This window comes from Tarenaya hassleriana, unplaced genomic scaffold (assembly GCF_000463585.1).
Source record: "Tarenaya hassleriana unplaced genomic scaffold, ASM46358v1 Cleome3, whole genome shotgun sequence".
NCBI classification, from domain to species: Eukaryota; Viridiplantae; Streptophyta; class Magnoliopsida; order Brassicales; family Cleomaceae; genus Tarenaya; species Tarenaya hassleriana.
This window is the reverse complement of record NW_010966177.1, coordinates 8,605,772-8,617,254: the sequence shown is the minus strand read 5'-3', so window position 1 is coordinate 8,617,254 and position 11,483 is coordinate 8,605,772. Positions and strand designations below refer to the sequence as shown.

Here is an 11,483-nt window from a genome sequence, read left to right as displayed (position 1 = left end):
AGGGAAAGAAGGAATACGAAAATGGCTGTGATCAATCACAGGAAGGAAATTTGAAAGAGAGGAGCTTACAATAGAAAGGGTGAATCCCCTTCAAGGGTAGTATCCGGTGAAGGTGAATCCCCTGCCGACGATTTCACCTGCGCAAAACCAAGCGAAGCATTCGAGTCCGAACAAAGCAGCAATCCCGGCATCTTCCACCTTCAGGTCCGCTCTGTTCTTCCATAAACCCTTGACTTGGTCCACTTCCTTCCAGAACGATTCACATCGCCCGGGGATGCTTCAAGGAGATGAACAATAATAAATCAGTCGAACATACTATAACTACTGTCATGAAATGACACTCTCAACATAGATGTGATATAATGTGAGAACAGTGTGTATACATATAAAGAAAACATATCAGTGGAAAAATTCTTCGTATTGTCTGAAATTCACGAGTTGCAAAATGAACTAGTAGGGAGTGTTAAAACTTCATAGAAGTCAACCTTTACTACCCAAATGTTCTCCTGGGACATGGAAAAGCAGCTCGAACCAGATGTAACAGAAAACATAACACAACCTCAAATGAAACCGGTAAACCATAGAAGAGAAACTAGACTTACAGCTCTAAGTAATATTAGTTTCAGATCTGTGAAAATTCATATGATAAGGCTTAACTATCTGTGGGTAATGTAACCTAACTATCCGGAAAATCCATCATTTGCTAAAGTTTCAATCCCTCGAAACTGAAAATGCAGAAATATAATGCATGCATTTGGTGAAATCTCGCTCTAATCAGAAAAGGGCCAGAACGAAAGAGGAAGATATAGCAACCTAGCCAGACGGGTGTAAAACAATTGCTTAGACAACTCATTGCATTTCTCCAAGGTGGCCGGCTCCTGAATATATTGCTTGTTTTGCTCCAACAGCTGCTTGTAGTAGGAAGTCCCATGCTTGGCCACAAATTTCGAAGCCTGACATGCCTTTGATTGAAGTTGTACTAACTTTGACGCCATCTCGAGAATCAAATCCTTTAACTATATAAAAAAAATGTATCAGAAACCCGATTCAACTTTACAGGATTCAGAATTAAGAACAAACCCCAAGAGGAGAAAACTCCACAATATTGCCATTGTACCCTAAGCTGATATTTACATCATTGTGTTCATCTGTAGAAACAAAAATCTTTCCAACGAAAGGCAACTTGTGACCCATTTCCAACGAATAGCATACCGAAATTAGTTCCCAAACGTAAACATTTTCCAGAGAGATCAGAATCGTAACTCATTTCTGGTGTCTAATCCTTGAGCAAATCTTTACCTCGTCGCATTCATATTGACCTTATCTAGAAGACTAAAACCCTAGTCCCTAAAACACAAACGACAGATCTAAACAAACTCCACTGTTGGATCAAACAAGCAAAACCAAATCCCATAAAACCTGGATAAAAAAAATCGAATCGTGCATAGAAACATCACAATCCGAAAGAACAACAAATATGAACAAAATGAGTTAGAGAGAAAGCCCTAAAAATTAAAGATCGAAACTTCGAAGAAATCTACACATAACCGAGAATCAGAGAAAGAAATGATGATATTAGGAAGTTGAAAATACCTTACGGCGTGCTCGTCGCAGAATCAGGTGCGGAGGAGAAGCGACACCGGCCGAGCAACGATCGACGACACAGGGGGAGGGCGAGGGAGATAAATTGTATTGGGCCAGTGATAGATATAAGGATAATAGCCCATGGGCCTTTTATTATCTGAACGTAAAGCCCATAAAAAAACCTCTCAATGACGTCGTCCGAACCGGAGTGGTAAAAAATAAAAAATAAACCGGCTCCGGTCCGGCGGCTATAAAAAATATCTCAATGGAGAGTTTAAGTTTAACGAATATTTTGGTTTAAAAATCCGTCAACCGTCAACGCTCCAGCGCACACTTCTTCCTAAAACCCTAATCTTGCGCTTCTTCTTCTTCCTCTTCCTAAAGCCCTAAATCTTCTCTCTCGTGTAAGGCCAAACGCAGCGATGGGTCGTACGAAGAACACGAAGATTCGCTTTGAAGGTGCCGACGAAGACGAGGTTGCTGAGGAGGTCGCCACTTGCTCGAATGTCGACGAAGCCATCCGGGACGAATCCATGTGCGACGCTGGCAACGGCGCCGATGCCGATGACGTCACTGATGACATAACCAGCGCTGATTACTACTTTGATTCTTACTCCCATTTCGGTATATCCTTCTACAATCCCGCCTTTTTCTCTGGGTTTGATGTTTGTCGAAGTTGAATTTCTCTGAAGCTGATGGGAGAAAGAACGTGTTTTTGGCTTGGTCGGAGAAATGTGATTCTTTCTCTCATGGTTTCGTCATGAAATCTTGTATTTTCGTTAACGAGGATTATCGAATATTCAAGAAATGCCTTGCTTCTTAGTGGACAAGAGGGTTAAGTTTTTGTATAGCAGAATTGCGGGCGATGTCTTTGGTTATGTTGCTTACATTTGTGTTGTTCTTTGCGAAATGTTGACTCTCTGTATCTATTGTTTCCATTTTGCAGGTATCCATGAAGTAAGTACGCTGGGCTTGTGATGGGAAAGCTATATTATGTCTTGGGTGTTTCGGCTGTTTTGGTTTTTTTCCAGTGTCGCCATCTTTTCTAGCTATTGTCAACACCTTCGATGTTGACAATAAAAAGTTCGATTCAATCTCATCTGGTGAATGACTGAATCCTGGTATCTTATAGGAAATGTTAAAGGATGTGGTGAGAACCAAGACTTATCAGAACGTCATTTACCAAAACAAATTTCTGTTCAAGGACAAGATCGTTCTTGACGTCGGAGCTGGGACAGGAATCCTGTCCCTATTCTGTGCCAAGGCTGGGGCTAGACATGTTTATGCAGTATGTCTTTCCTTATTTTCCCTTTTTTTTTATAAATCTATATATCTTCCTTTTCCATAAGATAATCTCTCTTATTGTAAGCATGTGCTGTTTGCTTCTGAATAATTCGGACAAATGTAGTTGACAATAATCCTTGAACAGGTTGAATGTTCTCATATGGCTGACATGGCCAAGGAGATTGTTGAAACGAATGGATTCTCTGATGGTAGTGTCTTTTATTTTCTCATCTTTTGGTGTTCCCAAACAAATTGGAAACTTAAGTTCTGCAGTAAAGTTAACAGCTTTTCGATTCTGCAGTCATAACGGTTTTGAAAGGGAAGGTAGAGGAGATAGAATTGCCGACTCCTAAAGTGGACGTGATTATCTCAGAATGGATGGGTTACTTTCTGGTGTTTGAAAATATGTTGGAGACTGTCTTGTATGCTCGTAATAAATGGCTTGTAAGTGGTCGCTACCCATCTGTTATCTATAGTTTCATGGAAGTTACACGCTGAAATAAGTGTCCGAATAGTTTACTGAATGCTGCCATTTTTGTTTTTGGTTAGGTTGATGGTGGAATTGTTCTTCCAGACAAAGCTTCTCTGTATATTACAGCCATAGAGGATTCAGAATATAAAGAAGACAAAATAGAATGTAAGTGTATTGAGGTTTCTCAATTTCTTAATACGGTAATCTTTCTTGCGGTCGGGTTTTTTCCTTGTACTTGTCTCTGTTGAAACTGCGTAGTAACCGGCGTGGCCTTTTCTGTACTACTACTACTACTACAGTTTGGAATAAGGTGTATGGTTTTGACATGAGATGCATCAAGAAAAAGGCTATAATGGAACCACTTGTTGACACTGTTAACCAAAATCAAATTGTCACTGATTCCAAGCTCCTGAAGGTAAGATATATACTCATGCTATACACATTTCGATCGGGTTTTCCATGGCTAATGCACATTTTGATCGGGTTTTTGGTCAGACCATGGATATCTCAAAGATGTCTTCTCAAGAGGCTTCCTTCACAGCTCCATTCAAGCTTGTTGCACAACGCAATGACTACATTCATGCCCTTGTTGCCTACTTCGATGTTTCATTCACCAACTGTCACAAACTGATGGGTTTCTCAACAGGTTCAAATCTCTCTGCAAAGTTTATGATCGGTTCAAATTTCACCAATCCCTCGGGTTCAGACAAATGTTTGAAAGGGTTGCTGATTTCTATGAGATACGATGCAGGGCCAAAATCACGGGCTACACACTGGAAACAGACGGTGTTGTACCTGGAAGATGTGCTCACGATATGCGAGGGCGAGACCATCAATGGAAGCATGACTGTGACTCCTAACAAGAAGAATCCACGTGATGTCGACATAAAGCTCAACTATTCTCTGGATGGAAAGCACTGTAAGGTGTCAAGGACTCAACACTACAAAATGCACTGAAATCGTTTGTTGTTGTTTTTTTTTTTAAAAAAAAAAGATTGAATATAAGCTCTCATTCAGAGATGTACGCAAATCCCTGCCCACCATGTTTCCTGAGAGATTTGCCCATTCTTTTCCATTACCATTAGAGAGGCTGAGAAATTTGCTCAACCGTCCATGTTTGCTGTATGTTGCAAGTTTTGCTGTTATTCCTTCCTTCTTGTGTTTTGACTGGAAAAACATTTCTTAAATCCAAGTTAATGGAAGATTTCCTTTTGCGTTTTGTTCATTTCTTGACTGAATTATGATGTCCTCTGTCATCAAATCCAAATATTTGAGTACGTGACTCGATTCACTAGTTAAGTATCCGAACGGTCTTCGGGACTCAATTATTCGAAAATCGGATATTCATTCATCTGTCCTCTCCCTTTTTCTTCGCTTCGTCTTCACAACTACTTAGTGTGACAAACGGGATGGATCTACCCGAACCTACACTTGGTCTAAGGATTTTGGATTCAGTTCGGTTCGATTTTTTCGAGCCTATAAAACCAAGCCCGAAATTTTATCCTATAGGACTCGGATGGGATCTACCTAGTTAATACCTTCTTTGTACAATGATAATTTTTTCGTATTTAATTTGTTAAAATAAATCGGGTTTTTGAATCGGTTCGAAGTCTGATTTGAGTCCCGTATAAAAATCCGATTTTTTCGGATCTATAAATTCATATACGAACCATGATATTTTTCAGATGGATTCGGATCGGATGACCAAAATTAACAGCCCTGTCAATACCAAACCGGGTAATCCAAATAAAAAATCCAACATTGTAAACAGGCTTCCAAGTTGTGTTTTTTTTTTGTCAAACCAGGAAGTTCACCTGGGTCTTCGGCCCAACCTACATCTCTCTTGACCCGGGAGCAGCCTTTTAACACGCAGCCTTTGGCTACGCCTCTCCCTCCCCGCATGTCTGGATTCGAACCCCTAACCTAGAGGAGAAACACCTTCATTTCCAGTTCAGGTACCACTCGACCACAGACCACACACATGTGGGTAAGTTGTGTTTTTTTTTTTTGCCATGGGTTGTGTTCTTTTTTTTAGGAATGAGGAATCATGAAGTGATTCGCTACTATTGTTAGAAAGATGCTCTCTGCATTTATTCCCCATTAAAAACGGAGAGTGATTTTTAAAATTCTATCATTAAGCTGGATATCTTATTTATTTAATTAATTGGGTGTTTTGGAATGTTTAAAATATTCTCTAATTTATCTAAAACATCTAGGACTAGGAGAGAGAGTTATTAGATTTCCTTGTTATGGATGGTCTCTTGTATATCTTCTATATGAGCATCTAGAGGAGACTCCTTTCCGTTATCAGAGACAAATCTGGGAGAAAAAAAAACGCAGTCAAACAGCCATGGAGGAGAAGAAGCTTGAGGGGTCTGACGTGGGACAAGTGGAGAAGGGCTGGCTCGATGGTCGGATGTTCCGTCTCAGCCCGCACGTTGACTTGAGACCCAAGAAAGTCGAGCTAGCCGATTTCAACGGGGAAAACCCGGCGTTAGTAGAATGGATGATGCAGGCCCAGAGGTACTTCGACTTGTCCCAAATCACGGAGGATGAGCAGAGGCTAGAGCTCACTTACTGCAGCATGGCTGGTGAGGCATTGATCTGGTACACGTGCGAGGACAGAGACGAGCCTTTCGCCGATTGGAAGGATTTCAAGGTGAGGGCATTGAGGCAATTCGTGAAGGGACATTCCGGATCGGTTTATAAGGAGTTGATGGAATTGAAGCAGACGGGTTCGGTCATGGAGTATCGGAGAAGGTTCGACCAGATTCAAGCCCCGTCTAGCCGGGCGGATGATCATGAGTTTAGAAAGGCGGCCTTTCTAAGTGGTCTCAAGCCGGAGATTGCAGAAATAGTGCGTCTTTTGAAAGAATTGGGGCTGAGAAAGATCATGGAAAAGGCTCAGTGGGTGGAAAGGATGATCCAATCTCGGACATGGGCCGGCTTATGGATGACACCACATGACGAGCCAGCAGAAGCAGCAGCAGCCGCCATGGATGAGGAACACGGATCATCTGACTTAGAGAGCTTTTGAGGTTTTGTTTTGCTTAATTCTTTATATTGAGATTTAGGGTTTAGGAATAATTGGGAGCCTTAGACTAATTTAGGGTTTCAGCCACAACTTTTCCCTGTAAAAGGGAAGGCTTTTTCTTTACATGCTTAGACTAATTTAGGGTTTCAGCCACAACTTGTGTTCCCTGTAAAAGGGAAGGCTTTTTCTTTACATGCAATCAAGGCATCATCAAGAGAAGTTTGATTGCAAAGCATACAAAAAAAGACTTTCTTGAACTCCTTGATAGAAACCCTAGGGTTCTATCAAAGGCCATTAGGTTGAAAAAGTGATAAAGTCTGGAACTTTAAATTGAAGAATTTGGGGGAGGGGGACAACATAACCGGACTTGAAGCAATACAAGAAACAGCATGTGTACAGTTTGCTCTGCAATAACAGTTCATTCATTCCCAAAACCGAGAAAAGTTTTTATGAGATGAAACTAATAAGTTTGATCAACTACTTGCAAGAAAAAAATTGCAGCAGAGAAATTCTTACTTGAGTTTCCGATGACAGAACACGCCTCAATTCAGCCATTGAGATCATAATGGCCCGGGGCGAATGAATCCAACTTGTCACTGCACTGAAGAAGTCGGAATAAGATCGGCTGATCGGGTTTTCTGAGACAGTTCACAAATATAATGAGAACATGAATACAGTTCTATTCCGTAAGTAACAACATTATCACTAGTAATTAGTTCTTACACGAGTACTGAATCATTGATCAGTTATCCCCACTGCAATAAAGCATGACACTATCGAAAGAGGGTTGATAGCCGATGGGCAAGCCTCGAGTTTCTGAAGACAGAACACGCCTCAATTCAGCCGTTGAGATCATAACACTGCACTGAAGAAGTCGGAATTAAGATCGGGTTTTGTGCATTTGAGGCATTCAAATCAAACATAAGCTTTGTGTTTTGTATACCTGAGATGAAAGGCTTGTCCACACGGCTAAGAAACCAAGGTACCCATGTACGGAGTTTGCCAAATATGCAATCAAAATCGTTAACCTGGACAGAAACAACAATCCATTAATGTGATGACCGCTATTTGAATTCGCATAATTTACATAGGAGATGTGTTCTAATCGGTTGAAGATGAAAAATTACAAAATTCCCAGTTTCCTAGATCATATGGATTCAGCGAAATCCACCACGCTGAACCCTAGTTTGGTGAATATGAGCAAAGATTCGAAATTCATTCACAACCTACGAGAAATGAAGTTAGACGTGGATAAGCTGAACCCTAGTTCGATAGCGACAGCTAAACATCTGAATGCGGAAACGCAAGAATGCAGAACATTGAAGATCCAGTCAGTCGAAATCTTCAATCTGATCGTTCTCTGTAAGCTCTTTCTCGAGCGCCCGATCGATCATGTCCGCGATGCTGTCCTCCTTGGGCCTCGCAAGCGGCGCATTGGAGTCCGTAGCAGTTCCGTTGACATCTCGGTATAATCGGACACGATGCCAGGAAACCTCCGAATTGTAGAGAGATTGAAGAAAGAACCAAGTACATCACGCAAAATTTCGGCGGCGGAGACGGTTATTGTGAGGCGGAGCAAGAGATCGCTCTCTGTTTCCGGTGGTTGAAGAAGAAAGATTGCGCGTTCACGGAGAGAGAGAGAGAGAGAGAGAGAGAGAGAGAGAGAGGGAGGGAGGGAGGGAAAACCGAAACCGCTGGCGTCATAATGAACCAAAGCTATTAAACCAAACCAAACCAAACCGAAATAGTTTACTTTGTTTGTTCTCCATATAAACAACTTGACGGCGGTAGAAAAGTTCGTAGCGTTAGTGTTCAATACCGATAACGGCGTCAGGGATAGGGCTTCAACGCCCATCTTTTCCGTTGGCCGTTCGTTACTCTTGGTACGGGTCAGAACCAAACCGTATCAAATCGAAAAAATGTGATGTTTTTTTTTTATCAAACTGTTTAAATTTTTCCAACGGTATTTTTTTAAAAAAAAATCGAATTTCAGAAATCGAATTTAAAAAAAAAAATCAGTTTTTCAGATTTTTTTATAAAGATTTTTTTAAAATAAAAATCGAAACTGAACCGGACCCAAAATAAAATATTAACCGATCGATACAGATTTTTATGAAACCGAAAGAAACGAATCGAATCATTCCCAAACTGAACCCGAACGGAATATTGCTCCACATTCAGTGAGAAATTATACGATTTCTTATCGGCCACATTGCCATCTATACGCATTTGTTAAGAAACATATTTTTACCACACGTGATGAGACTGGTCTACTAGGTTTCCTCTAGAGCACTTGTTCGGAGAGAAATTAATATCATCATCATCATCATCATCATCATCATCATCACACACACACGCACATTTACATATATATATGTGTGTGTGTGTGTGTGTGTGTGTAAACGACTATTAAATTAAATAAGTTGTGACTTTGATTGTGTTGTGTTAGGTCTGGTGGGAATATATTAGGACGGGTTATATTCTCGTTCAGTTATGAAAAATAAAAAAAAATCTAGAGTCTATTTAGATTTTAATATGATTGGATATAACATTTTTAATACCAAACTAAATACGCCAATCGAATAAAATTAAATATAAACGAAAAAACAAATAGAAACCACATTATTATATTTAAAATTTGGGATTTGTTTTAACAAAAATCGAACGCAAACAGAATCGGAATTGTATATAAAATTTGAATAGATATAATTTTTATAAATTAAAAATTATTAAATATGAAAACTATAGAACCGAAATTTTGAGATTTTAGTAGTTTGTAACCGTTATGCATTTGGGATATTTCAACTTTCTCAATGCATTGAAAATATATATGTTTGATTACATTGACTAATAATTCAGGTCCAAATTTGTAAGAATGGGAACTAAGATGCTTGCAGGGTTTTATTTATTTGATGGAATGTGAAGGTAGATGATAAAATAAAGGGAAATGTTTAGGACAAGATGAGTAATTAATACAAACATTCCATGCTTGTGGTTGGAGTTCCAGCTAATCATAGACAATAATAAGCCAATAACAAAACACACATATGTATATTTAATTAACTCCTTAATTTTAGGATTAAGTTGCGCTAATTAAATACAATTGGAATATAAATAAAATATGTGAATATATATGTATAAGTTGCACGTACATGGGTTATATATATAAAAATAAAAATAAACGTAATTAAAATATTAAAGCCCATACGGGAGGAGACTGTACTACCATCTTAACCCATTTGTACTGCAAGATCATACATACAAACATCGGTACTAGCTCTGTATTTGCCTCACAAAGAAAAAAAAAAGACATTTACAACTCCCATTATCATCACCACAATGTGAAACCAGATCTCCGGTGAACGGAGGCGGCGGCGGAGGAGGATGAGGCGCCGACGCCGGTGCCGGAGACGGCGGAGAGGAGGAAGGTCAAATATATGCATCATCATCCTCTCATGGTAGCAAACTCAATATTTGATTGGAACTTCTTAAACATTACTCTTATTAACACACGCCATGCTTTTGATCCTCTTGTTATATGTTTATGGAGTTTATATATATATATAACTGAATGAGCTTTTATTGGATGCATGATGTGTTTGGATTGAGCATTATTTTTTATATGTTATATATATATATATATATTAATTTGTATAATTTGTGAACGATGGTTAATTTATATATGTTGATATTATAAAAATGAAAATGTTAATCCATTTTTATATTATTTTAAAAACAAGCAATTTCTTATGATAATTCATAAACATATAAAATAGTACTGTATATATATATATGTATGTATATTTCTGCAAATGCCTTGGACAGAGTGTTTTATACCATTCGCGATATAGGAGAGAAGACCTTAGGGTTGTACTACAGTGCCATGATTATAATATTCGGTATTAGTCTAATTAATGTGTATTAATTGCTCCAAATTAAATTAAATAAACATAAATTAGTACATCCGTTTTGTAGCTATTTAAAGACGTCGACTTATTCTCCCTTTCGTTGACTCGGGGCCCCTTTCCTCTCTCTTGAATCGTGCTAATATACATTATACGTATTATATATATGTATATATAAATCCTCATCTCTTTTTGTTCTTCTTTTGGGTTCTTGTACTGTTATAATTATCGAACGATGAATCTGGGTTTTGTCTGTGAAGACGACAAGATCATCAGATCGATCTGAGTCTTGAGATATGTCTTCCCAACCCAATGAAGAACATGAGGAGGATCCGATGATGGATCACTACTTGCTCCAATTCACTGATCATCGTCAAGAAACTTCTACTAAGATATTGTTTGATCATCATTTCGACAGAGATTATGCAGAAGCCATGAATCATCATCATCATCATCAAGAACATGTTGCGTCTGATCATCATCTTCAGAACAAGACGACATCGGAAACAGCTGCTCATCATCAGGAGACAAGGGGTCGAGGAAGAGGAAAGGAAGTGGCAGCAGTAGTAGCGGATGATGAGCATGAACATGAGCATGAGCATGATGAGCGTGATCATGAAGAAGATGGCTCAAGCTGTGCAAAGAAACAAGAGCATAACGCCAAGGAGCGGCTGAGGAGGATGAAGCTCCATGCATCTTACCTCGCTCTCGGAACCCTTCTCCCTGATTCTCCTGCTTCAAAGGTCTCTCTCTCTCTCTCTCTCTCTCTCTCTCTCTCTCTCCCTCTCTCCCTCTCTCTCCATTAACCATCTTTTGATTAATTTCCTTTCTCGTCTTTTTCCCTCTTCAATCATTCTCCACATTCAGTGAGAAATTATACGATTTCTTATCGGCCACATTGCCATCTATACGCATTTGTTAAGAAACATATTTTTACCACACGTGATGAGACTGGTCTACTAGGTTTCCTCTAGAGCACTTGTTCGGAGAGAAATTAATATCATCATCATCATCATCATCATCATCATCATCACACACACACGCACATTTACATATATATATATACGGATATTCATGCTGGTTAATCTCAATCCATTTTCCACAGAGAGGCTTGTAAACATGCGCATATCATATAATCATATATAATAACAAAGTTTACATATATATATATATATATATATATATATATATATATATATTTCAG

At 39.1% G+C, this 11,483-nt stretch overlaps 3 protein-coding genes across 7 annotated transcripts in view; 2 read left to right on the top strand and 1 right to left on the bottom strand.

Moving 5' to 3' along the window:
- The window catches only part of LOC104820029, a 2,222-nt gene extending 524 nt beyond the window's left edge, over positions 1 to 1,698 (bottom strand). Inside the window, exons 1-3 of one of the 2 annotated variants that reach the window (XR_772904.1) lie at positions 1,594 to 1,698; positions 814 to 1,016; positions 11 to 277 (exon numbers count right to left, since the gene is read on the bottom strand). Coding sequence is in view for 1 of the 2 variants with exons in the window: in XM_010550376.1 (XP_010548678.1) it covers positions 91 to 277; positions 814 to 995 (369 nt within the window). In the remaining variant the exon portion in view is untranslated. Of the gene's footprint in view, positions 278 to 813; positions 1,017 to 1,593 lie in introns of both variants that reach the window. The other variant, XM_010550376.1, reaches the window with a different exon arrangement.
- A 179-nt stretch (positions 1,699 to 1,877) lies between these two features.
- On the top strand, positions 1,878 to 4,559 carry LOC104820028 (protein arginine N-methyltransferase 1.1-like). Its single transcript, XM_010550375.2, has 9 exons — positions 1,878 to 2,208; positions 2,531 to 2,541; positions 2,717 to 2,872; positions 3,014 to 3,077; positions 3,170 to 3,312; positions 3,418 to 3,505; positions 3,640 to 3,755; positions 3,836 to 3,986; positions 4,092 to 4,559. Exons 1-9 carry the CDS (start codon positions 2,007 to 2,009, stop codon positions 4,295 to 4,297), a joined length of 1,137 nt encoding a protein of 378 aa, XP_010548677.1. The 5' UTR covers positions 1,878 to 2,006; the 3' UTR covers positions 4,298 to 4,559.
- Positions 4,560 to 9,677: 5,118 nt separating this feature from the next.
- Positions 9,678 to 11,483, top strand: part of LOC104820026 — a 4,544-nt gene continuing 2,738 nt past the window's right edge. For all 4 annotated transcript variants that reach the window (XM_010550373.1, XM_010550371.1, XM_010550370.1 and 1 more), the window contains exons 1-2: positions 9,678 to 9,832; positions 10,698 to 11,022. In XM_010550373.1, coding sequence (XP_010548675.1) covers positions 10,714 to 11,022 — 309 coding nt within the window. In that variant the 5' untranslated portion in view covers positions 9,678 to 9,832; positions 10,698 to 10,713. The remainder of the gene's footprint in view (positions 9,833 to 10,697; positions 11,023 to 11,483) is intronic.